Source organism: Schistocerca cancellata, chromosome 3 (genome assembly GCF_023864275.1).
Source record: "Schistocerca cancellata isolate TAMUIC-IGC-003103 chromosome 3, iqSchCanc2.1, whole genome shotgun sequence".
In the NCBI taxonomy this organism is placed as follows: domain Eukaryota; kingdom Metazoa; phylum Arthropoda; class Insecta; order Orthoptera; family Acrididae; genus Schistocerca; species Schistocerca cancellata.
In genome coordinates this window covers 593,388,932-593,416,290 of record NC_064628.1, presented here as the reverse complement: position 1 = coordinate 593,416,290, position 27,359 = coordinate 593,388,932, and the positions used below count along the sequence as shown (strand labels likewise).

The following is a 27,359-nucleotide window of genomic DNA, read 5'->3' as shown; positions in this document are numbered from 1 at the left end:
ATGCGCTGAAGATCCATTCTGTCAGATTTTTCCCCACCACATCCAGAATGGTGTTTCACCACGCTCCCACTCTCCAAAATATCCTTGTCAGACCCTATCCTCCTGCACCCATCTAACTAACCTATGGCACCCACCCCTGTGACCGTCCCCACTGCAAGACTTGCCCTATGCAGCCTCCTACCACCAACTATTTCAGCCCTGTAACTGGAAAAACACATACTACCAAAGGGAGAGCCACCTATGAAATGACATGTCATATATAAGCTGTTAGGTAAAACACCCTTCATCCTTTTATATCAGCATGATTACCACCCAGTTATCTGCCAGGATGAATGGGCATAGGCAGAGGGTGTATACCAGCAACACACAACATCCTGTTGCAGAGCATACTCTATAACATGACAGTCACGACCTCGGTGCCTGTTTCACCACACGCGCCATTTGGATTTTCCCCCCAAAACAACAGTTTCTCAGAACTCCACAGGTGGGAACACGTGCTACATGTCCTTTGTTCTCACCACCCACCTGGCCTTAATTTACGTTCCATCTCAGCATTTCTTCACAGTAACTACTTCTTTCTTCACTCCACTTTAGTTTTCTACATCTTTCTTTTTCTGACCCGTCTATTTTTTGCTGTCCCCCCTGCCACCTCTGTTACATACAATGCACTTAGCTTTTCACTCTTACTAACTTGAGCACGATGTTTTAATAGCAAAACTGTCTTGCATATTACCCTGTCTTCAACCTTTAACCTCTCAGGTTTCAAATCTCGTCCAGTGCAGTCTGATAAGTCTCCCCTGAAATAGGGTTCACAGTGACTTTTCTGAACTGTACGCCTTTCCCAAAACCTCTCCAGTCCTTTTCCTTCACCCCTCTTCCTTCCTCTTCAACTTTTCTGCCAGAAGAAAGAGCCTTTGGCTCCAAAAGCTTGTAAAAGTTAAACCTTTATGTTTGCGACTTCTGCTGCTGCTTCGTGAGTATATTTTTTATAATATATTTCTTGTTCTTCAGGAGATTCAAGCAGATTCAGAGTCCAAATTCGATGTTACAGCACATTACATGGATGCTATTATTTGATGCAAACCCAATGCACTTTTGGGGAAAGAAATAGAACATGTTAAACATTTTATTACCTTTGATAATTTCTGAGTCATCACATTTATTGCTGTATTCTATATGTTCTGTTAGCAAACTTTTGTGGCACAGTAAGCTGTATTTCAGTGTGCACCAACGTTACCTCATGCACATGCATTGCCATTGTAAAGATATTAGTGAAAGACATTTTTACGCCTGCCTCAGAACCTGGACAAAGTGACTCAAGGTTGATTAATTTTAATAATCACACATTTTTTATGATAACTATTCCTGGTTTGATTCTGACAGTTTATTCAGTTGACATAAAAAAAACCAGAATGCTAGAATTGTCTCTCCCACTCTTTGCCTTATAAAGTTTCCATGTCTTCTCTTAATCACTATCTCTGAACGTAACTGCACCTACATTCTACTTGCAGATGTTTGAGGTATAACATCATAGCATGATGCCAGATGCTGTAGAAGTGCAAAATCCACAAAATTCTTTGGTTACTAAAACAACAAAATAAGTTGACAATGTTAATTACAGGGCAGCCACTATAGCATAAAGAACTGTTACCATGTCCAGCTGGTGGAAATACTCGAAAATGACTATTTATGAGCTCAGGAGGCATTTATAACCAAAGATAATTAATTAATAATTAAACAAATACTAAAAATAGGAAGTTGACAGGAGTTATGACCACAATACATTAACATGCCAACTATAGCATAATGGGATATTTATGTGGACCAGTGATATTTACATACATTTTTGTAATTTACTTGTAACTAAGCAAGCACGCACGCACACACACAAACTATAGTTTAGTTGTCAGCCTGTTTCAGCATATGAAGTACTTGATATAAACATGTTAGTGATGATTTTTTTTTCTAGTTTCTGCGCCTTGCATTGCCTGGGAAACTGTCACTACAGTACTTCAATAGTTATTTGTGTTGACAACACAACAACAGTAGACTTTTTAGCAAAAGTCAATACTTTACCTACTTAATTTTTAAGATTTCACTTTTAGTGGAAAAATACTGTACATGTTTTAAAAAAGAAATTATTTTCATCATTTAATGCAGTGTAATGTTACAAGCTTCCATAAAGAATATAAGCTTGTATTAAATGAAAGTTAATGAGCATGTATCATAAACAATATTATGGATATGAAAATTCTATACTTCAGTCCTTTTAAATTAATTTCAGATTGTTTTCTTTCAGTTGCAGCTTCCTTCTTTCTTCCAGCTATTTCATTATATATCATCATCAGAATCATCCAAAGCCGCTCGTCGACGATCAAACTGGCAACAAAACGAATAGTATTACAGCAAGTATTTTCCAAAATGAGACAATTAAATACAAACTTCAACTACTTGAAAGAAAATGTTTCCTCAACAGAATCAGTTGTTTATTTAAACAGGTGAGTTATAATCAACTTAATCAGAACATGATCTACACCCCTGGAATATGAAAAGGTATCCTATCTCGAAAGCAGAGTATCTACAGATTTTCAGAGGCTCAAGTTCATGACTTTTTCATAGCCTCTTCAGTTATATTCATGACCTCTCAAAAATATGTGTGGTACACTGACAAAAAAACACTTTTTTAAGAACCTGAAAACTGGTTGAAATGAAAGCTGAATGTAATAATTCTTACAGTACTTAAATTGTATGTCAGCATAAATAATTATCTGCGACTTTTAGTATATTATTCATCAAATACTATAAAAACATTAAACTCTCACACAGTATGATGAGGTATGACTATTTTCAGACACACACATTCATCATTACATCAATTAAAATACAAATTGTTTTAACATAGTAATGTAATGAAAACAATTTTCCTTCGGGCAACAGAACAATTTTGAAGGTACAAAATTTATGTCAAATATTTAACTTCACAGTAAAAGATTCAGTTTTTAAGTTCCTTAGCTGAACTGGAAAATTCAATAACCAAAACTTCAACTGCTTCTTTTGACTTTTCTATAATTATTTGTTTTTTGCTTTTAACCTTTTACTTCCTGAACTGTTCTTCTTTTAAGACTGGCCACTTCATTTTCATCAGATTTCTTCTTTTTTTTTAAGGTTTCTACTCTCTTTGATGAAGCATTCTTCGCAGCTAGTATAACTGCATTCGTAATTCCACATTCAGTTGTTTCTTACTATTAAGTAAACCACCTAATGATTGCACTGTAAACACTTCCATCTGCAACAATTGTATGTTCTTATAAGTTTTCAACTAAACCTCCTTTGTTAACAGAAAAGTATCTTTCAACTGTAGCATTTCCATGAACCATGTGTACCAGCTACTGCACGAACTTGATGACGTCACTGCTTGCACTTTGCAGTAAATAATCAGAAAGTGATCAGGCTAGTCCTTCTTAAGATTGAACTGTTCCAGTTGTTTTTCAGAATATTCACAAAATTTAAAGTAGTCTCTCTTAACTACGTTAGCTGTTGATGGAGTCATGTTTTTTTGACACAAATTCTTCCAACACAACTGTCACTTGATAATGTCTCTAAACAGAGCTGTGCATGCTCTGGGTGATAAACAGGAACCACTTTTAACTGTCTTTAATTTCAAAGAACTCTTCTCAACAATTTTTAGATACAAGAGCTTGCAAGTACCTGTGCTCCCATTTCTGAACATAAAGATATTGTTTTCCTTGTTGTCCATGGTACCAGCCATACTGATTTTCCGATGTTCATAACCAATTGTGCAGCGACATTTAACCAGTATTGACTGCAATGTTGTCCGCTTTGACACTGAACTTTGCTGTCACTGTGTTTTGTTGTGCTGTTTCCACTTTTCTTCATCATTTAACATATCAATACACACTGTGATGTCAATTTTCATACCACAGAGTATTACATCCACTGCGTACATTGCTGCTTTCGTGGGCGCTCAAAGCACAAGTTTGTGTTGCCTGCGTTGTGCATTTACAGTACATGGATGTGGAGTATGCCCCCCCCCCCCCACACACACACTACGCCTCTTTCCACTGCAAGCATCTTGCAGTCTACCCACCCCTTCACTCAACAGATGCCAAGGTATGTCTACAAGTAGCACTAATATAGCATCATAAACTTTTTGGCTAATGAGAAATCTTTTTTTTAATTTGATCATACTGCACACCTTTAAAATGCAATTGAAATTACAATAATTTAATATCAATTACTAAAAACCTTTAAGAAAACTTTTTCCAAAAAAGATGTGGATTAAAGAGAATGAAACAGAAGTGGGAGTGGACAGAATTAAAGAAACAGCTGTTCTGACAAACTCATCTAACAACACATCAGATGGCAGCACTGTCATGGGCAGAGCTATAATTTGTACATAATTTTCACTAGGTGTGTACACCACATATAGGTCAATGAACCCACACCTCCAAATTTCTCCATCCACACCTGCCACTCAAGGTTGCGAACCACAGTCACAGAGGCTTTTGCTAACAAGGCTCACAAAGATGGAAACGCAAGTCTACTACAGATAGCAAAGACTATGGACAACTGGATACAACATTTTTGGGAGTAGCGCTAACTTGCTACTCCCTTCTAGAACAACATCTGATTGACACATAAAACAAAATTCATGACCATCCACTCAATTTCATTACTTTTTTGACTTTCATGATCTCTAGACACCCTGATAAATAGTGACACAGCCAATGTTGGAAAATATTCCAGCAACAAATATTCAAGACAATGCTCAGAATTTGATCTAGGGATATCTAGGATATCTTGGCACCATTGTGCAATGTCTGGTGAACTGATAAGAAAGCAATGTAAGTGCTTTGTCTACGTGCAGGTAGCTGTGGTTGAATAATAAAGTTCAATGACAAGAAAATATATCATTAATTTGACAAAATCATGACCATTAGCAGCGTACCACAGATTTATATTATGCAGAAATATCCAGGAGCTTGCAATATTTCACTAAATTGCAATTTGTAAGAAGCTCTGTTGAATCAAGTTGATCTATCCCCACTCGATATGTGGCAATATACACTTCTGGAAATTGAAATAAGAACACCGTGAATTCATTGTCCCAGGAAGGGGAAACTTTATTGACACATTCCTGGGGTCTGATACATCACATGATCACACTGACAGAACCACAGGCACATAGACACAGGCAACAGAGCATGCACAATGTCGGCACTAGTACAGTGTATATCCACCTTTCGCAGCAATGCAGGCTGCTGTTCTCCCATGGAGACGATCGTAGAGATGCTGGATGTAGTCCTGTGGAACGGCTTGCCATGCCATTTCCACCTGGCGCCTCAGTTGGACCAGCGTTCGTGCTGGACGTGCAGACCGCGTGAGACGACGCTTCATCCAGTCCCAAACATGCTCAATGGGGGACAGATCCGGAGATCTTGCTGGCCAGGGTAGTTGACTTACACCTTCTAGAGCACGTTGGGTGGCACGGGATACATGCGGACGTGCATTGTCCTGTTGGAACAGCAAGTTCCCTTGCCGGTCTAGGAATGGTAGAACGATGGGTTCGATGACGGTTTGGATGTACCGTGCACTATTCAGTGTCCCCTCGACGATCACCAGTGGTGTACGGCCAGTGTAGGAGATCGCTCCCCACACCATGATGCCGGGTGTTGGCCCTGTGTGCCTCGGTCGTATGCAGTCCTGATTGTGGCGCTCACCTGCACGGCGCCAAACACGCATACGACCATCATTGGCACCAAGGCAGAAGCGATTCTCATCGCTGAAGACGACACGTCTCCATTCGTCCCTCCATTCACGCCTGTCGCGACGCCACTGGAGGCGGGCTGCACGATGTTGGGGCGTGAGCGGAAGACGGCCTAACGGTGTGCGGGACCGTAGCCCAGCTTCATGGAGACGGTTGCGAATGGTCCTCGCCGATACCCCAGGAGCAACAGTGTCCCTAATTTGCTGGGAAGTGGCGGTGCGGTCCCCTACGGCACTGCGTAGGATCCTACGGTCTTGGCGTACATCCGTGCGTCGCTACGGTCCGGTCCCAGGTCGACGGGCACGTGCACCTTCCGCCGACCACTGGCGACAACATCGATGTACTGTGGAGACCTCACGCCCCACGTGTTGAGCACTTCGGCGGTACGTCCACCCGGCCTCCCGCATGCCCACTATACGCCCTCGCTCAAAGTCCTTCAACTGCACATACGGTTCACGTCCACGCTGTCGCGGCATGCTACCAGTGTTAAAGACTGCGATGGAGCTCCGTATGCCACGGCAAACTGGCTGACACTGACGGCGGCGGTGCACAAATGCTGCGCAGCTAGCGCCATTCGACGGCCAACACCGCGGTTCCTGGTGTGTCCGCTGTGCCGTGCGTGTGATCATTGCTTGTACAGCCCTCTCGCAGTGTCCGGAGCAAGTATGGTGGGTCTGACACACCGGTGTCAATGTGTTCTTTTTTCCATTTCCAGGAGTGTATTAACAGGGTGGTAGCATAATTGTGTTTACATCTGAGAAACAGCCCTGAATTATACAACAATTAAACTGATCAGCATTTTTGTTTGACAACAATCTCACACCACTGCACCAAAAAAAATTATTTAAGTCCGATGTTTCAACTGAAAAGGGGGGGGGGGGGACACTGACTGCTTTAATTTGGATCCGTCATTCTTAAAATCTAGCGGTGAATGACCCCCTCCCCCCCTTTTTTGAAGCTATGCCTAATTCAAGCAGACTTGTTTATTCCAGGATCTTTCCAAACTAAATCACATAAGCAGAACAAGTTTTCTCAGAATTTCCGTGCTAGACTTTTAAGTCCAGTTCTATGAGACTACACTTGCAAAGGTTTCATCTAATAATAGATCTCTTCATGTAGTCAATGAGATATTTACTTTATGCACATTTCTTCTTCCTCTGGCAATGTGTCCCTCCTGTTGTAATTTGCACACCATTTACTTAACTTCAACAGTAAAACAAAATCAAAACCTAAATCCAACTTTATGCAGCAACAAACAATTTCAAACACCTATATTTCCCTGAACTATCCTTACAGGTTACACGTTTCTTCCACATACGCTCATCATGAAAAATGCACCATGACGTAAACAAAAAGGTCACATAACCTCAAATGATTCCATAAATTTCCTTGTTTTGGTGCTTCTGGTATCCCACTCTAACAACTCTGAAATCCAGATGGAGACCATGGCCACTAGGCAGAGCTTTTACATACAGATTAGATTAGATTATTTTTTCGTTCCATAGATCTGTGCTGAGGAGATCCTCATGGATGTGGAACATGTCAATTTTTTAAGCTGAAATAACAATACTAATAGTGTGAATATATACAACACATAATTTGCTTCTACTAAAAAATTCGTCAATGGAATAGAAGGAGTTGGCCACTAGTAAGTCTTTCAGGCTCCTTTTAAACTGATCTTTATTTGTAACTAAATTTTTTATGTTTGCTGGCAAATTACTGAAGATGAGTGTTCCTGAGTAGAGGACCCCTTTTTGAACTAAAGTAAGTGCTTTTAAGTCCTTGTGCAGATCATTTTTGTTCCTGGTATTGTATGTATGAAATGAGCTGTTTGTTGGAAAAAGAGATATATCATTTAGGACAAATTTCATTAAGGAGTAAATATACTGAGAGGCAATAGTTAGTATACCCAGTTCTTTGAAGAGGTTTCTACAGGACGTCTGTGAATTTACTCCACAAATAATATGTATTACACGCTTTTGGACTCTGAAAACTTTTGTTTGACTTGAAGAGTTACCCCAAAATATTACACCATATGACATTATGGAATGAAAGTAGGCAAAGTATGCAAGCTTTTTCATTTTTATGTCGCCTATGTCTGCTAACACTCGAATTGCAAATACAGATTTGTTAAGGCGTTTCTGCAGTTCTGTGGTGTGCACCTCCCAACTGAATTTATTATCAAGTTGTAATCCCAGGAATTTAAGACTGTCAACCTCTTCTATCTGCTCTTCTTCATACTTTATGCATATGCTGGGAGGAAACCTCTTACAGGTTCTGAATTGCATATAGTGAGTCTTTTCAAAGTTTAATGTCAGTGAGTTGGCTTTAAACCATTTATTAATATCCATGAAAATATCATTAGCAGATCTTTCTACAACTACACTCGACATACTATTTACTGCAATACTTGTGTCATCTGCAAATAAAACGAACTCAGCCTCTGGCAGTGTAACTGATGAGCGATCATTAAAGTACACAAGAAAAAGCAATGGCCCTAAGATGGATCCTTGTGGGACACCACATGTAATTTCTTCCCATTTTGATGATGACTGATGACTTAATTCACTAGTCCCTTGCACTGACACCCTTTGTTTCCTGTTAGCGAGGTATGACTTGAACCATTTTGCAGCACTGCCCGTGACCTAATTTATTTAAAAGGATGTTGTGGTTCACACAATCGAATGCCTTTGGCAAATCACAGAAAATACCTGCTGCTTGTAATTTGTAATTTAATGAATTAAGTACATTTTCACTGTGGGTGTAAATAGCCTTCTCAATATCAGACCCTTCAGAAATCCAAACTGTGTCCTTGATAATATGTTATTTGTGGTCAGATGGTTGAGAAGCTGCCTGTACATTACTTTTTCTAAAATTTTTGAGTATGCTGGCAAAAGTGAAATTGGTCTGTAGTTTGATGGTATCTCTTTATCCCTTTCTTGAATAGAGACTTAACATCTGCATATTTTAGCCAGTCAGGAAATGTCCCAGTTATAATTGACTGGTTACACAAGTAACTTAGAATTGTACTAAACTCACAAGAACATGCCTTAATTAACTTCGTTGATAGTTCACCATAACCACTAGAATTCTTTGTTTTTAAAAATTTTATTATGGAAGTTATTTCTTTTGGTGAAGTGAGTGACATATTCATGTACCTGAAGCTATTTGTAAAGGCTAGTTTCAGATATTCAAGGGCATTATTTACTGATCCTGACAATCCCATTCTATCAGTAATGGATATAAAGTACTTGTTAAATAGATTTGCCACACTATGAACATTGGTTACTAATGTGTCATCTACCCTTAGTGCTATTTGCTCCTGTTCCTTTCTGGTTCTACCAGCCTTCTCTTTCACTATATCCCATATTGTTTTTATTTTGTTCCCTGACATTGCTATCTTCTTCTCATAGTGCATTTGTTTAGATGCCTGAATTACTTTTTTAAATATTTTACAGTGTTCCTCGTATTTAGCTCAATCATCAGCATTGGAGCTATTCTTGGTCGACAGATACATTTTCCTTTTTGTCTTACAGGAAATCTTTATTCCGTGTGTAATCCTTGGCTTTATTATAGACTTCTGTTTAATTTGAGCAACATTTAGAGGAAAACAGTTTTCAAACATGGTACTGACATTGTTCATGTATGTGTTATATTTTTCATTCATGTCGTGAGCACTATAAACATCTTTCCAGTTCATATCTTTGAGCAGTTTTCTAAAACTGCTCATGGTTGATTGACTACTCTCCTGTACTCAGATTTAGCAGTCTTGATAATCTGTCTAGAATTTACATCTAAAACAAGGAGCTGCATGTCATGATCTGATAGTCCATTTATAACAGGTTTTATGACATGATTTTGTTCCTTTGATTTGTCTATAAAAATGTTATCAATGGCTGTTCTTGAGGATTTAGTGATCCTAGTTGGAAAGTTTACAGTGAGAGTTAGATTGAAAGACAACATTACTAACTGCAGTAAATATTTACTGGAAGATTGCATTAGAAAATCTGTATTAAAGTCACCAGCAATCAAAATTTCTTTGTTTCTTCCTGTTAAATAACCCAAAAGAGCTTCTAGATGATTTATGAATAGATTATAATTTCCTGTAGGTGCTCAGTAAATAGTTACTATCATATAGGATCTGTTATGGAACTCTACTTCTGTTGCACATGCTTCTAGATGCTGCTCTAAACAGAATTTATTAATGTCAATGTTCTTGAATTTATGGCAGTTTTTAATAAATGTGGCAACTCCTCCTCCATCCATATCTACTCTGCAGAAGTAGTAAACTAGCTTAAATCCTGAAATGTCTAACATATCTATACCATGAGTGATAGCGTAGCCAGCCATGGCGCCACCCATCATTCGTAAATTTCTTGTCCAGCACATGGAGCACACTGATGCAGGTTCACCAACTGTAGTGCTGGTTTTGAGTAAAATGTCAGCAACAGTTGCGGTTTGGAGGACACTGCACAATATCACTACAGTGATTGAGATTCACAAGATCTGTAGAGCTGGGAAAAGCATTCACAGAATTTGTCAACAAAAAAAGTGTCTGACAATGTAAAATGGTGCAAGATGTTCGAAATTCTGAGAAAGATAAGGGTAAACTATAGAAAAGGAGGATAATATACAATATGTATGAGAACCAAGAGGGAAAATTATGAATGAAAGCCTAAGAATGAAGTACTTTGATTAAAAAGAGTATCAGAGAGGGATGTAGCCTTTCGCCCTCGTGTTCAACCTATACATCGAAGAAGCAATGACAGAAATAAAATGGTTCAAGATTGGGATTAAAATTCAAGGTGAAAGTATATCAATGATAAGATTTGCTGATTTTGCTGATGTCATTGCTAACTTCAGTGGAAGTGAAGAAGAATTACATGATCTGTAGAATGGAATGAACAGTTAATTGACTACAGAATATGGACTGAAAGTAGACAGAAGAAAGGCAAAAGTAATGAGTAGCAGAAACAATATTAGCGATAAACTGAAGATCAAAACTGCAGACTATGAAGTAGACTAAGTTAAGAAATTCCACTACCTTGGAAGCAAAATAACACATGATGGATGAAGCAAAGAGGACATAAAAAGCAGATTAGCACATGAAAAGAGGGCATTCCTCTTCAGAGAAGTCTACTTGTACCAAACATCAGACTTACTGCAAGAAGAAATATCCGAGAACATACATATGGTGCACAGCATTGTATGGCAGTGAATCACAGACTGTGGTAGTTGGAAGTGAAGAGAACAAAACATTTCAGATTTGGTGCTACAGGATGATGTTGAGAATTATGCGGACTGACAAGCTAAGGCACGAGGGGTTCTCAGCAAAATTGGTGAAGAAAGGAATGTATGGAAAACACTGACAATAAGAAGGGACAGAATGATAGGACACGTGTTAACACATCAGGGAATAACTTGCATACTACTAGAGATGGAGACAGTGGGAGATAGTAAAAACTTTAAGGGAAGACAAAGATTGGAATACATCCAACAAATAATTCAAGATGTAGAGTGCAGATGCTTCCAAGATGAAGAGGTTGACACACGAGAAAAATTATGGCAGGCGACATCATCACACCACTCACAACTTGAGAAAAACACAATGGTGTTGACATTTTATTAAAAACAACACATCATTCTACTAGCCAATTGCAGCCTGCAGTATCCTTTGAGTTCTGCTGCACAGTGACACAGAACTCAGTTGTCTACTTGCTTCACTATCATCTTGTTGTTGGTTTCCTGTTTCTATTTTCACTGTCTCAGGTGTTCTCTCTCTCTCTCTCTCTCTCTCTCTCTCTCTCGGGAGTACTCATTGGAATTTCTTTATCTGTAGCATCATATATACTTGTCCATTTTGTGCTGGTTGTCTTTTCTGTTCCTATATAGTGATCTGCCATTGATGGCTCCTGACTGGCTTGTCGTCCAGCTTCATCGGTTTTCTCTTGAGTTGTTCCTGACATTTGGTTGAATCTCTGTTACAACAGCATTATCTTGCATTCTCCTCCAAATTAAGAACAGCAGAATTTACAAAAAACTTCTGTAATTTATGACACATTACATCACTGCCATCACTACTCTAATCCCAGTAATCTCATTGCTCAAGTAGCTCAGTCATCTGTCATTGACAATGGAATTATTCTGTTTATTATTGTATACAGGTATAGAGCCAACTGCACTTTCCGACATGGATGATGACACTGGAAGAATTTTTACTATAATTTCATGTGGTACACTGGTTTTCCTTAAGTGAGATATGTTTCCACATGGATTGTAATTAGTTTCTGATTTAATGTACAGCACTCAATGCCAAGAAGGTTTAATCAGAGGTGTGCTGTTTACTGGGAGTCAGATTTTGCTACTCATTTGAGAATTTGCTACAAAAATCTCTCTGTAACAGGGATTGAAACCAATGCTAAGCATGTACTATCACAAAATAGGGAAGAGAGTGTAAGATACAATAGGTGAGTTCCAGTGGCAATCATTAAAACGAAGGCGTTTTTTGGTGCAGTAAGATCTTTTCATGAAATTTCAATTCCTAAGTTTCTCTTCCAAGTGAGAAAATATTTTGTTGAAGCCCACCTACATAGGGAGAAATGGCCATTGTAATAGAAGAAGAGAAATCAGAGCTCACATGGAGAGATTTAATATTCGTTTTCCCCCCACACTTCAAGGATGGAATGGTGGAGAAATAATGTGAAAGCACAAACCCAACTTAACTGATTTTGACTCAAATTTCTCATTAGGAAACAAGGGTCAAGAAGCATCTTTTTTAATCTGGTCTTCATCATCCCTGGAGTCAGCCCACACAAAACTATTACAGGCTTACATATAATAATAATAATAATAATAATAATAAATAATAATAATAAAGAAAGTCATTGCACTTTATTATTATAATACTGACATGCTCCTATTCAGCATAGATAAGCAAAGTCCAGTGACCATTGCCTGTGTTCAACGTCAATGTGCAATAACCACTCAAAGACAGCAGGTGGCAGCTTCTGCAGTGGAGGGTATATATAGCATGTCGGGGGAAACAGTGTAGTCATCGTTGTAAAATGGAAATATAGCGATTTAACTGACATTAAAAAGGGTATGATCATTGTCTTTTGGATATCTTTACAAAAGTAATTGAGTAAGTCTGGGTTTCTTTCTGCTTGTTTAATAAAATTCTGTTTTAACACTGCATTCTGTATTTTTTTTATTTTTTCATTTCCTGTCCTCCAACTTTTCTAGCCATCTTCAACACTACTTAAGTCACACTAGCTCCTATCATGTCCTTTTTATTTACTGTTTCTTTTAAACACTTGCTAGTATTATCCAATAATCTGTCAACAGTCAATCTTTGTTTCTTCCTGATACATTTTCTTTAGTGCTTGTTCTACATTCAATATTTACTTATTCTTTTTCAAACTTTCTCTTCACACTTGCTTGCATCAATTTTACTTTTTCCTGTTCTTGTTTCCCATTTTTCCTCAGCAATTCCCTCCTCATCTTCGCAGCACAGCTTGCATCTGACATGAGCTGTGCATGCCAAGTGAAGAAGTTCCTGAGTGGTAATTAGAAAGTGAGACTTCCTGTCAAACACAGTCATCACAGTATCTCCAACGGTCCAATGTTCTTTCACACATACTTGCAGCGTCTTTATTCAAGATGTTTCCCAACAATGAGAATCCCGTTGCTACATCTGCATAGTCATGTGGAAGTGCAAGTGCACTCATCACAATTTTTGTAACAGTAGGGTATTTCTTAAGAGGTATAGTCTTCTCAAAAAACTAACTCAAATAAACTTCCAATGGATCCTTATTAATTTTTCTTCTTCTAATGTCAATAGTTTCCACACACCAACAAGTGCATGTTCACTGCACTCATCTAATTTCACTGTTTTTTTATGGTCCTCCTCCTGTATACAGCATTCATCCTTGTACATGGGACAGTCACGGAGTCACGGGCAGACGCTGCATGGTCACCCTGACAGTTCACGCAACGAGGAAACGGAGGTGGACAGTCACCCTCACGGGCGTCCCTGCCACAAGTGACGCATTTAGCTGCATTACAACAAGACTAGCGGGTGTGATTAAAACGCTGACACTGGCAGCAGCGCGTAGGTGTCGGGACATAGGGGCAAACAGAGATAACCTCATAGCCCGATTTGATGCGAGACGGCAGCTGAACACTTTCAAAGGTCAAAAAAGTGTCCGAGTCGGTACAAGGTCATTGACGACATTTTTCATGACCCTATGGACAGCCGTCACGCCCTGCTCAGCAAGGAAAGACTGAATCTAATCGTCACTCAATCCGTCGAGTGATCTAGTATATACCACACCACGTGACGAATTCAAAGTGCGGTGAGCCTCCACCCGGACAGGGAACGTGTACAGGAGTGTGGCCCGAAGGAGTTTTTGTGCTTGAAAGGCGCTTTCAGTTTCCAACAACAAGGTACCGTTACGCATCCTGGTACAAGACTTGACAGGTCCAGCTATGGCATCTACACCCTTCTGAATAACAAAAGGGTTGACAGATGAAAAATCCTTTCTGTCCTCAGATCTAGAAACTACTAGGAACTTTGGGGCAGGCGGTAGTACTTTTGTCACTGGTGGCTGGTCAAGTTTCCGTTTTTGGGCAGAAGTCGAGAGAGAAGAAGGAAAGAAATCCATTGCGGATGAATCTCCCATGAAGGCCAGCGCCTCTGATGGCGCGCTCCTTCCTTGTGGGCACCCTCTCAGAGGGCACTCCCACCTTAGGTGAATGTTTGCACCTCAGGTCACACCTCCCGAGAAACGGACGGAGGGACCAAACGGCATGGTCAGAAGGTGTCAGCTCAGGCAATCACCCCTCCCTGGGCCTGGCCTTTACCAGGGGGTACGTGCGTGCCTTGCTTGTCTACCCAGGGCGGGGAATTACGCGTTACCTCGTCACTGGCTACGTGTGGGTCGGCCTTCAGGCACACACAGGGAGGAAAGAAGAATAGGAAAAAAAGGGAGAGAGGGAGCAAAATGACAGACTGTCTCAAACGCCGAAGCGGAGACCATAGGATGGGCACAAAGGCACAGAGAAGAAGGCAAGGTAAAAAGTAAGAAAGACAGTAAGAGAGGGAGAAGGACAAAAAAGGAAACAAACAAAGGAAGGAAGAAACCAGAAGAAGCAAAAAACCAAAATGACCACAAATGTAAGTCATTTAAACTGTCCGTCTCCGGACGCAGGCGCAAACTACCCCCTTGAGGGAGAGGGACTCCTTTTAGTCACCTCTTACGACAGGCAGGAATACCTCCAGCCTATTCCTACCCCGGACCCGCTGGGGGGGAGGAGGACTCTGTCCTACAGAGTATCTTGTTTTTAAATAAAGAGGCACAGTTGGAAGAACTTGACTGGAAGGAAAGGAACAATCTCATGAAAATTCTGGAAACCAATAAGACAACTGATGGGTCTCGGAAGAATAGAAAAAATGAAGAGCTAGGAAAAATGAGCTCTACACGTACACTGAAAGTAACATGCACACAATGCGGAAACAGCAGCGGAAATTTTATGGATACCTAGAAAAAAATGGAGGAAAATCAACTGAGCACAAATATTATCAGTTACATCTCACTGTCAAAGTCCTCCTCTAAGTGGGTAGAAGAGGTTAAAATGGATGCACAAGAAACTTGTATTACAGTACAGATGCTCCAAAATAGAGATGAATACAGAAGCAGAAATCATTTGAAGACAAACCAGTAGAAACATGGGTCATATATGACATTTCTGAGGAGGACAGAAAGAAAAGACATTAACAAATGAGAAGTTTGTGAGAAACAAGGAAAAGAAAGTCCAAGAAGTCTTAAGTTATACTCTGTTACACAGTTGGCTGCACCTGGGAGGAGGAAGAAGAAGAAAAAATATGACTTTACACACCAACATTGAAAAATACAGACTAAAACCAATCAGTCTGAAAAATACTGACTTTTACTGACCATTTTCCAATTTCTGTTCAGAAGCTAAAAGCTAAATCAAAAGTCGTAATTAACAAAATTGTTACAACGGCAATGAAGATTTCACATATATATAACTAAGAATTGGAATTATTTAAATGCTGAAAACAGCATAACCATCATAAAATGAAAATGCATCCATTAATAAGACCTCATTTAACCACAATTTATTAACTGCATCCTAGGTCAAGGTTTTCATTATGAAGTGACTCCTGTTGCGAATTCTCACAGGAGTGATGAAATGTGAAGACCAGTAGATAGCACACTACATTGTCACGTCAAGTGAACATACTGATAGATGTCTGCTTCATACTGTAACAGTGTGGTATGTGTCATAAAACTAGCAAACAACAAAAATACAATATAAACCTGAAAATATGTATCTATTTTAGCTTTTGCACAGCAGGTTATGGTGACAAACTGATCTGTAGCATTATCTGAGGTCTAGGTTAGGGGTAAATGTGACATTTTGGTTGCGAGTTAGTGAAATAGTATTGAACAAAGGAGTAAATCCCATTCACATTCATCTGTAAAGATCTTGTGTACAATGAACATTTCTAATGGCAGAGACAACTCTCCACTTTTAAGGATACTGGGGTGTGTGAGGTAGAAGATTAGATGGGTAGATCTGACAGCTAATGATGAGGTACTGTATCAAACTGGGGACAAAAATTTATGGCACAACCTGACTAAAAGAGTGGACCTCTTGATAAAACATGTCCTAACACATAAAGGGATTGTCTACTTGGTAACTGAGAAAGAGTGTGGGGGAAAAAGGGGGGAGGTGGGTAATAAATGTAGAGCAAGACGAAGTTTCGACAGCATCAAGCAAGTTCAAACTGATGTGGGTCATAGTAGTTATGCAGGGATAGAGGTCTGCACGGAACAGAATAGCGTGGAGAGCTTCATCACACCAGTTTCGAAGAAGAAGACTATAATAATTACAGCACTTACTAGCTCACTCTCATCTGTTTCTCAGACTTAAACACACTGGTGCTAACAACCTGGTGACATTTTCTGTTCACCCTGTGGAAATAATAGTTATAAGTTTTTGAAGCTTCCTCCCCATTTCACTGGAACCAAAAATCAATTTTCAATCACCATCTGCTACTTACACAACGCAATGGTCTGCTTGGACAAAACTCTTCAGGACGAATAATCACTTGGGCTTTCTTGTTAGTGTACTCTTGCGCGTTTAAAAATGGCCCACTAAGTGTGACAAAGTTTGGCCTGTAAATATTGATGCAAGAACATGCAAGGCAATACTGATCCTACAATTTCTCTTAAGAGTAGGCTGTTCTACATTGTAGCTCTTGCAGATTTGGAGAAGGGTTTTGACAATGTCGACTGGAATACACTGTTTGAAATTCTGGATGTAACAGGGGTATTATAGAGGGAGAAAAATGTTACATACAACTTGTACAAAAACCAGACAGCAGTTATAAAGAGTTGAGGGGTGTGAAAGGGAAGCAGTGATTGAGAAGGGAGTCTGTCAGGGTTGTAGCCTATCATTTATGTGATCAATCTGCATGCTAAGCAAGCAGAAAAATTAATTAATTAATTTGGAGAAGGAATATAAGTTCAGGGACAAGAAATAAAAACCCTGAGACATCAAAGGACTTGGAAGAGCAGTTGAATGGAATGGACACTAACTTGAAATGCGGATACGAGATAAACATCAACAGAAGAAAACAAAGATAATGGAATGTAGCCAAATTAAATCAGGCAATGATGGTGGAATTAGACTAGGGAATGAGACATTAAAAGTGGTAGATGAGTTTTGCTATTTAGGCAGTAAAATAACTGACTATGGATGAAGTAGAGAGGATGTAAAAAGTAGGCAGGAAATGGCAAGAAAAGATTTCACTGTCAGGAAACCATTTCTGAAGGTATTTGTTCCGAGTGTAGCCTTGTATGGAGTGAAACATGGGTGATAAGTTCAGGCCAGAAGAGCACAGAAGCTTTTGAAATTTAGTGCTACAGAAGAATGCTGAAGATTGGATGGATAGTTCATGTAACCAATGATGAGTTATTGAATAGAACTGGAAAGAAAAGAAATCTGTGGCATAGCTTGATTAAAAGGAGGTATTGCTTGATATGCCACATTGTGATACATCAGTGTTATCACCAGTCTAGTACTGGAGAGAAGCATTGGGAGGTAAAAGCTGTAGGCGGAAACCATCAGATGAACACAGTTCAAATTGTTGTAGGTTGCAGTACTTAATTGGAGATGAAGAAGACTGCACAGGACAGAGAGGGATGGAGAGATGCATCCAGTCTTCAGACTTAAGACCCCAGCAACATTTTAAGCACCTTTGATTCTATGAAGAAATAAGAATAACAGGATTCAAAATAGCATAAACTGACCCAATATGGGTGTAAATAAAAGGCCGCAACATTTAACATTAAACACAATACCCTGCATTTTATAATGTAATGAATCTTTACATAGAATCTGACATAGGTCCTACTATATGGCGGAAAGATGATATTTACCACAGGTTTCTTTGAACTAATTCAACCGATTAATTAAAGTTGTGGCAAGGACATTACTTAGTAAGTTTGAAGAGAGATTTACACAACTTCTTTTTTATCATCACAAAGAAATAAATTTACAGCCTGAGGTATATCAAAGGAAAGATAATGTACTTGTATTAATCTTAAAACCATTACACAATACAATGTACACCATCAACATCGAAATTCCTTTCAGTACTTGTCATTAACAAACTTAAGGTAACGGTGAAGAGGCATTCTGTACAGACGATAAACTAATTTGCTCGACATTGTAGGTTCACAGAAAATTACATAAAGCATTTATAGTAACTTTCTCACACATTATCTATATTTGTCAGTGAGAACACAATGCTTACTTTGACAGTTGTAGTAGGTCGCTGCATCCGTTCACTAACTTTTTCCATTATGTTAATGAGTCCATTTTCATTTAACTTTCCCATAAGTTGGCCCGTCCTTGCCATGTGCACAATCATATCTTCAATTAAGCGACCTTTTTCTGGTTTACCGATCATCAGAGTATTTACTGAAACAAAACATTGGTTGTACCTCTACGGCCATCCAAGCCAACACGAAAACAAATGGTCACCAAATGACATTACAACATACGTCGAGCTCTTGCCGACTGATCCAAGACTTGGCTAAGAATACTATTTTTCACTTCCTCTTGTTCGCGTTTTTTTTCCTCTGCAGCATTCCTATTATCGAACTCATTTTCCTACAGAAAATATGGAGCGACATTAAATATTTGATGTTGGTACTATATTTAGGAAGAAGGCAACAAAAACAAAATTAACCAAATATAAATACTTTATATTTCGAATGCGCTAAACCTAAGCGCTTCGCTCTCATGTCATCAAACTCAGCGTCACCCATAATTCGATATCCCACTGCACAAAACAAACAGTAACTACTTTTCTACTGTACAAATTTTTCCACTGATATTCACCATCTATGGCCAAACCACAAAGCAAAGATAGTATGATGGTGACCACTGTGGTACTGTTATTTTAGTAAGCCTACCAAAGGAGTTTTCGTTACCATGTCATTAAAGCAGATGAAAACAATTACGTATGCATAAAAACGTCGAATTCCTATAAAATTATTCGATCAGTTACTTCATGACATGGATGCTAAAAATATAAAATAGTGGGAGCCAACCGTAACGGACATATGTTGTCTCAATCGCGAAAGAAGCTCGATATTCAACAATCAACAGTAAGGAAATATCGATTTCTACTACCAATATTGCTTTTACTATTTGCATTCATCTTTCATGTACATTACATAATGTTTGTGATGTACATCAAAACATGAGATAAATTTTATATTTAGTTGCAGAATTAAATATATTGCAAATGTATCGTGTGAGATTATAAAATCATTACTGTGGTTATAATTCTCTATTCCACATTTTTTGGAGTAAAACGTAGAATTGGTACGGTGGTTGTGGTCTGCTACTGCACAGTGCCCATGTTGAATTTAACTTTTAGCCAATCAGCATCGCGATCAGCGGGTTGCAAGACGCAAGTGTCACGAGCATGGAGGGGAAATGCCACTAAAACTTATGTAGTACGCTGTTTTGCAGCTGGCACCGCCATATTAGATATCCTCAAACATTAGCAGACTACTGCATACGTTTGCCTCTTGTTCTTAAATTCTGTGGTGTGCTCGCGGCAGCTGTTTTAAATACAAACTGTTACAGTGGTTTCCTGAATAACACAGCATCATCAAGGCATTTTCTTCCTTTTTTCTGATCTTAAAAGCATATTTGAGCTAGTAATTCGACACATTTCGCCTCGTTAATGTAACTTTATTTTTGTTCTGCGTTTCGTATAACCAAAAAGAGAAATATTTGATAAGCATTTTCCTTAAATGCCAATTCACACTGTCTGTCACGTCACGACACCGCAAGTCAATTTGTCACATGATCTCAACTTGCATTGCTTTCCCCAACTGCTATTTTCGTGCGAACTGCGATTTTCGCAAGATGATGTTCAAGTATCTCTTTCTCTCTCTCTCTCACCTTTTACTTTCCCCTCCTTGGGGAAGTGTATGGAGGAGTCTTTAGCCTGTTGGCTTTCATTCTACATTGTATACTTGTGTGTGTGTTTATCTTGGATAGTCTTGACTGTCTGTGTATTGTGATGGTGTTCTGGTTCTGTCTTCTACTTGCCTGAGGTAGGCGACATGTCTGGTATTTTAAGGATTAAGGACTGATATTAGGACTTGGAGACTCTGGGATTTTTCTCTTTGACTTAGTCGTCGAAGATCGTCATAGGGCGTCTGAGCTTATTGCAGGACACGTCATACAGACGTATAATAATAATAAGAATAAAGATCTTTAGGCCATTACAGCAATTGACAACGTCGAATGAAGTTACAGTTTATAATACAGTGTGATAAGGTATTGACTACTGAAATATTTTAGCTTCTATTACAATAAATGTACAGTGGGTCATCTGTTGGATTACTGCATTTTACAGTTGAGGAATTCATTGATATCATAGAATAAACCATTCATGCAGACTTTCTTTGAATGTATGTTCAGGAAGATCCTGTATAGCATGTGGCAGCTTATTAAATAGTTTGTGCCCTGTGGCTTCATAGCTATTTATTGATGTTGATAGTCTGTGGTAAGGCGTGTATATGTGTTTGATGCTTCTTGTGTTGTAACAATGTACATTTTCTCTACGTTTCACATCTTGTAGGTTCTTCTTCGTAAAGATTAAGACATTGTATATATAGAGGTTTATTACTGTCATAATTTTTTGTTTAGTAAATAAGGGTTTGCAGTGAGCCTTATGCGAAGAATTTGTAATTATCCTAATGGCTTTCTTCTGCAATAATAGGATGTCATGTATATGACTACAGTTACCCCACAAGATAATGCCACAGGATACTATTGTTTGGAAAAATGCAAAATAAGATGACCTGATGTATGTTTCAGGTACACAATTTCTGAGTTGTCTTAATAAATAAATTACTCTAGATAGCTTACTACTAATATAGTTTACATGTTGGCCCCAGGATAACTTTTCGTCTAAATAAACTCCCAGAAATTTAACAGAACTAGGGTCATCAGATAGCGGCTTGTCTCTTAGAGTGAAGATTATCTGCTGAGTTTTATTTTCATTTAGCAGGAAACCATTTGCTCTGAACCAATATGCCGCATGAGTGAGTGTATTTTCAGCACAGGTTTTAAGATCATTAAGATTGTTACTGCTATGAAGAAAAGTCGTACCATCTGCATATAATACAGTGGTGGATCTAATAAACGAGGGGAGGTCATTGACCATTATCAGAAACAGGAAGGGCCCCAGTACAGATCCCTGAGGTACACCTACCTTAACATTTTCTATGTTTGACATTTCCTTACCAACACAAACTACCTGTTTACGGTTGTTGAGATAAGCGTTTAATAGTCTGAGACTGTTTCCTTTGATGCTGTAGAATTCTAGTTTCTCTAGTAGTGGCGTGTGCTCAACACAGTTGAAGGCCTTGTTTAGGTCACAGAATGAGACCTGAGCAAAGCCTTTGTTCTAAAAAACTTTGAGGATGTAACTGACTACCGTGTTGATTGCATAAATGGTCGATAGATTATTCCTAAACCCGTATTGAGTAGCATTAATTATTCCTAGATTCTCAAAGTGAGATGATAATTGTTGGTACATGATGCAGTCTTTTACCTTGGAGAATGTGGGTACTATTGAAATAGGCCTGTAACTAGATGGAGAGTCTTTATCTCCCTTTTTGTATACTGGGACGATCCTAGACAGTTTTAACTCATCAGGAAAATATCCCTCAAGTAAGCACTTGTTTATGCAATGGGTTAAAAGGTACAGAATGCAATCACACTTTTTTTTTAGCAGGTTGCATGATATGCTATATATATTTAAGCTATCAGATGATTTCAGTTGTTTTTTGACCCCTTGTACATATCTAGGCGATAGTTCAGAGAAGGTTAGCATGCTTGTATTTAGTGACTGTCTACCCCAATTTTGGGAGAGTAACTTTGATGGACTAATGTATGGTTTGATAATTGCGTCTCCTATTTGTTTCACTGCATTAATAAAAAACTCATTGAGTGTTTGTGGTGGGATATTAATTTTGTCTTTTTTAGTATCTGTGGCAGCACTGTTAATTACTTTCCAAGCGAATTTGCATTTATTGGTGGAATTATGTGTGCTGTTGGCATTGTAGGTTTTTTTGGCTTGCAGGATTCCTTTTTTGTATTCATTCCTGGATTCCACATAGGCTGATTTGGCATAGCCAGACTTCATACTATTGTATATGTTGTACATTAACAAAACTTGTATCTTTAGATTTGTCAGCTGTTTAGTGTACCATATATTTTGTCTGTTTTGAGATCTGGATTTGTGGCTACTGTCCATTATTTTGATTTTATTTATGGGAATAATATGGTTAAATAGGGTCAAGAGTGCATTAAAAAATCTATCAAACATTATTTTGGCTGGCAGGTCATTAGGGAGTGGTTGAGGCTATTTCCAGATCTGGAAGGGCTCTCATAGAAAGCTCTTTCCAGATCTTGGAATTTTTCTTTGACGAGGGGGATATCAACAGCAGCATTCAAGTCGTTTGTTGGAAACCCATGGGGTAGATGCAGAGCCCTCCTGAGGGTGCAGTTCTGCAGCCCCTGGAGCTTGTCCAGGTGCTGCTTCGCTGCATACCCCCAGGCAGGACGTGCATGTTCCATTATTGGATGTATGAGTGATATGTATACATTCACCCCTATCGAACAGGAGAAGTAACTGGTTGTGTTGAGGATTGGGTATAGGATGGACATTCTGCCACAGACCTTCCTATGGACCTCGTCTATTTGGGGCTTCCATGTTAGTCTCGAGTCCAAGGTATGCCAAGATACTTGGCGGATCTGCGCCAGGTGAGTTGGGTTCCATGTAGCTGTAGGTGAAGGGGGGGGGGGGTGGAGGCGTTGAGGGGGCCGGGTTCCCGAGCCTCCGGGTGATTAGCATAGCCTGTGTCTTTTCAGGGTTGTGGTGATGTGCCAGCACGAATATGCCTTTTGGTGGAGGTGGCTGTTTCTACCTAGACAGAGAAAGTTCTGTTCACTAGGTAGTTCTGGATTAACTTGACTATGCTCCCAGGTAACCCCTGTGTGTATAACTCGTATAACAGCCCTTTTTGTCATACTGAATCGAAGGCTTTGGCTACATCAACTACCACTATCCCACAGTAGCCTCTGTGGTTGAAGCCCTCTGTGGCTGCTTCCACCAGTCTAGTGATCTGTTGTGGGGCTGAGTGCTTCTGTCAGAATCTGAATTGGAAATCCGGCAGATCTTGTATGGGTAATAGCAGGAGGCGCTCATATCTCTTGCTGAGAGTTGGCAAGAGGCTAATCGGCCTGTAGTGCTGCAGAAATAAAGGGTCTTCCTCTGGTTTGTTTATCGCGACCACTTCCACGTGTTTCCAGTAAGCTGGGAACTCGTGGGTACGAGTAATCTCGTTGAAGACGTTCACGAAGTGTTCGACAACCGAGGGCGGAAAGTTTTTAACTAGCTGGTTGGTGCCACTGTCATGTCCTGGAGCCTTTTTTGTGGGAAGGGACCTATTTACTTTTGCCACGTTCCCGGGAGCGAAAAGTGGGGGTTCGTCCTCTGGGTCCTCCTTAGCATTGAGGAAAAGAGCCAGTTGACGACGGACTACCTCTTCATGTTCGTCATCCTGGGAGTCTGCTGCTTGAAACTGCTTCTCAAAGGAATCGGCGAGGGCGCTGGCCTTCTCAGCATAGCTGTAGGACAGACCTAGCACGATGTGCAGTAGTGGCATCCTAATGTGTCTTTTGGTGAATTACTTGGTTGCTTGCCAAATTGTGTGATCGTCTACTTTGAGAGCTGTGAGGCGGTTTTGCCATTGCTGATTTCTGTGATCATTGAGTAGACGATTGAGCAGCCTCCTGCTGGCCTGATTTCTGCTGATCTTCCACTCTTTTGTCACACTGGTTCCTTGTGTCCGAGTTGAGCTTCTGAAGGAGTTCTTGTGTCCGAGTTGGGCTAGCAAATGTTCTGGGAGTTGTACTTGTGGGGAGGGCCGTCCCTTTATGGAGGAGTGGCATCTTCCGCTGCCTGCAAGATGGTACCTGCCAGGACTTGTAGCGCTTGTCCTGCTGTTTCGGCAGTAGGTGGCGGAGCACGAGCGATATCAGAGGCGACAGTTTCTCGGTATCGTTCCCAGTCTGTACGTTTGTAAGACATCTGGTATTGTGGGAATTGTACCCATTCTCCCACATCGACCTCTAGAATCACTGGGTTGTGGTTGGAGGACGTTTTGTTGATTGTTCTTGCGGCCACAAACCCTGTGATCCTTCTAGTGAGGGCTATGTCTAACATGTCGGGACAACCTCCATTTTTTGGAAAATGTGTGGTCTCAACCGGACCCCATGGTGGTCGCACGCTAATTGTTGCAGTTTGTTGCCTGCTCTGGAGGTTACTCCAGAGTTCGAATCTGGGAGTTTGGCACTGAAGTCGCCTCCTATTAGGAGGTTGCCTTCAGTTTGCCCTAGAGTAGCTCTGTCGGTAGATTGCAACAATTGTTAGGGATCTGGTGGCAGTGATTACTTCCACCTCCACTGCTTGGTGATAAGTATACCTGGTGGTGAGGGATCCCTCTTTTTATGTATATGGCCGCTCCTCTGCCTTGGGTTGGCCTGTCTTAACGGTAACTAATGTTGTTGGGAACTGTCTCTTTTATTCCCGGTTTTAGGTGAATATCCCCCATCATGCATATGTCGATGGAGAACTCCTTCAGAAGTTCTCTGAACTCGACCTCTTGATTAACAATGCCGTCTGTGTTAAAAACGCGCATGGTCAGGCTTTGGGTATTTGATTGTCTATCCATGATGGGGTTTTGAAACTACTAAGGAAGTCCCAGAGAGGAGCGACTGCTTGATTGCTGCCTGAAGCTCAACGAGGGTCTGAGTGTTCTGCCTCTGGGCCTCCATGAATCCCTTCATCATTTCCATGACGAGGTTGATGGTCCGGACCATAATGCCTAACAACTTATCCGACGGGGTGTACTGACTGTGGTTTTCCTAGAACTTCCTCTATCTTGGTGGACCTGGTCGTTGTGTTTTTTCCGGTGTTGTTCTTGCGTGTGTGTCTGGTGTTGTGGTGACTGGGCTTGCGTCGATTTCTCGACGTTTCCGTGGCTTTTTTTTAAAGTGTATATAGCACTACGTGATCTGATATTCCCGTCACTCCTTTATATTTTATTCCGTGCACGATATTGTTATATTCTTTTATAAAATTGTGTATTTGATGGGAAAACAGAGAAAATTCTCCAAAGGGCAAATAAATAAATTAAAAATGTGTTCTCTGGTCTCCCAAAAATGTCAGAGACACGTATGTCTGTGGTTTACTCTCTGTATGTGTAATGTATATACCATGGAGGTATCTGTTATTGAATAGTGAATACCTGTGGTTTGTTTAATGTTTTTGTTTACAAATGGCTGCTGACATTTAGTAACCGTGGCTGCTGATGAATTAGTTTTTGACGGAATTGGAATTGGATGGTGTTAGTAAAAGTCGACATGGAAGAAGACGAAATGCCTCTTGCATGTGCCAGCAGAAACTTGAGAGACAAAACACGAAAACAGTTCGAGTCACTGTTAAGATCTGCCGTGAAGCGTTCGCAGAGATCTAAGGAGACATCTCATAGACATGTAAATACGCGATGTTGCAGTAACGTTTGTTTGTTTTTTGAGCACACACAAAATGTGCATTCGTTCGTCATAGCAAAACACTGAGACAAGCACAGCACTACTCTCCTGAGAAAATTAGTATCACTTGTATAAGCACTCGTATTTTTCGTAATTTTTTGTACATTTTGATAATATTTATTGATTGTTATTCAGAAATCCATGTAATTAGTTACTATATAGTGGATGAATGTAGTGTACGATCTGTATTGGCAGCCAATTGACTGAATTACTTGTTTATTGCACATGTAAATCCTCGAAATTCAAAGAAAATGCAATGTAGACGAAAGGTTTTCGTTTTGCACAACAGTATGAAAAAGAGAAGAGGTCAGTAAATTTCAACGAATTTTTTTACGCTTACTTACAGTTGGATTTGAGGTAATTTCCACAAAATGGTGCACATCGAAGTCCGATATGCACCATTCCTTGGAAATTGCCCGATTTACTAGTTTGAGTAAATAAAATAATATGTTAAAATAAGTGCATATCTGCATTAGTTGTGACAGTGCACAGAATTTGTGTTTTAATTGGCTTTGTCCATCACTCTCTTTCAAACTGCGCATATTTGAGCCATCAATACCAATACTCTGCAAATAAGTTTCTAGGCCCTAGTGCATGACACAGAGTACGTCCCATTGTGTGGATTATTGTGTCTTCTCCCATTCTATTCATATATGGATTCTGGAAGAATGATTGCTTGCGTGCCTTTGTGTGTACTGTAATTAGTCTAATTTTGTCTTTGCGATCTGTATGAGATTGATACGTATAGGGTTGTTTTGTATTCCTGGAGTCAACACTTGAAGATTGCTCTAGGAACTAGGAAGTTTGCTCTAGTACATTTTCACTTGATAGTCTACATCTATATTCAGACATCTGCACTTCGCTTCTTTCAGCTTCCTTATGACACTTTCCTATTGGTTGAACAGATGTGACCATTTGTGTTCCCCTTCTTTGTATCCCATTCAGTATTACCTGTTATTCCTATTTGATGTGGGTCCCACACTCTTAAGCAGTATTCTACACTGAGTCTCACAAGTTTTTTTGTCTGCAGTCTGCTTTGATAACTGATTGCATTTCCTTAGAATTCTAGCAATGAACCACATTCTGCTACCTGATTTAAATAGAAATGAGACTATGTGTTTGTTGCATTTCATATCCCAAAAAATTGTATCCTGGTTATTAGTTATCTGCTGCATACATATAACCTTCAGCTGTATCCTGTAGCATCACACTTAAAGATCTATCCTCTTCTTGCCTGAACTGTTAACCACCCATGTTACCCTTCTGTGCAAGGCTATACTCCAGAAAACAATTTGTCTTTTTCAGAAATTGCCTATCTGCGTTATAA

General features: G+C 39.7%; 2 protein-coding genes across 3 annotated transcripts in view; one reads left to right on the top strand and one right to left on the bottom strand.

Annotated features, from left to right (window-relative positions):
* Positions 1 to 27,359, top strand: part of LOC126175457 (jouberin-like) — a 457,590-nt gene that overhangs the window by 119,805 nt on the left and 310,426 nt on the right. Inside the window, exon 1 of one of the 2 annotated variants that reach the window (XM_049922261.1) lies at positions 25,679 to 25,975. The exons of the other annotated variant lie outside the window; for it this stretch is intronic. Within the exon in view, the coding sequence (XP_049778218.1) occupies positions 25,823 to 25,975 (153 nt within the window). The 5' untranslated portion in view covers positions 25,679 to 25,822. Of the gene's footprint in view, positions 1 to 25,678; positions 25,976 to 27,359 lie in introns of those variants that run through there. 2 annotated transcript variants of the gene reach the window in all.
* On the bottom strand, positions 1,798 to 19,264 carry LOC126175464 (programmed cell death protein 5). Its single transcript, XM_049922275.1, has 4 exons — positions 19,087 to 19,264; positions 18,886 to 18,994; positions 18,636 to 18,802; positions 1,798 to 2,379 (listed from the first exon to the last, which is right to left on the bottom strand). Exons 1-4 carry the CDS (start codon positions 19,150 to 19,152, stop codon positions 2,332 to 2,334), a joined length of 390 nt encoding a protein of 129 aa, XP_049778232.1. The 5' UTR covers positions 19,153 to 19,264; the 3' UTR covers positions 1,798 to 2,331.

Coding starts and splice junctions, on each gene's coding strand:
- LOC126175464 (XM_049922275.1), bottom strand. CDS start 19,152: ATGGGTGACGCTGAGTTTGATGACATGAGAGCGAAGCGCTTAGGTTTA. Junction 18,803..18,885: donor TCAGTCGGCAAGAGCTCGAC/GTATGTTGTAAT, acceptor GTTTTGTTTCAG/TAAATACTCTGATGATCGGT. Junction 2,380..18,635: donor GACCTACTACAACTGTCAAA/GTAAGCATTGTG, acceptor TTTTGTTGCCAG/TTTGATCGTCGACGAGCGGC.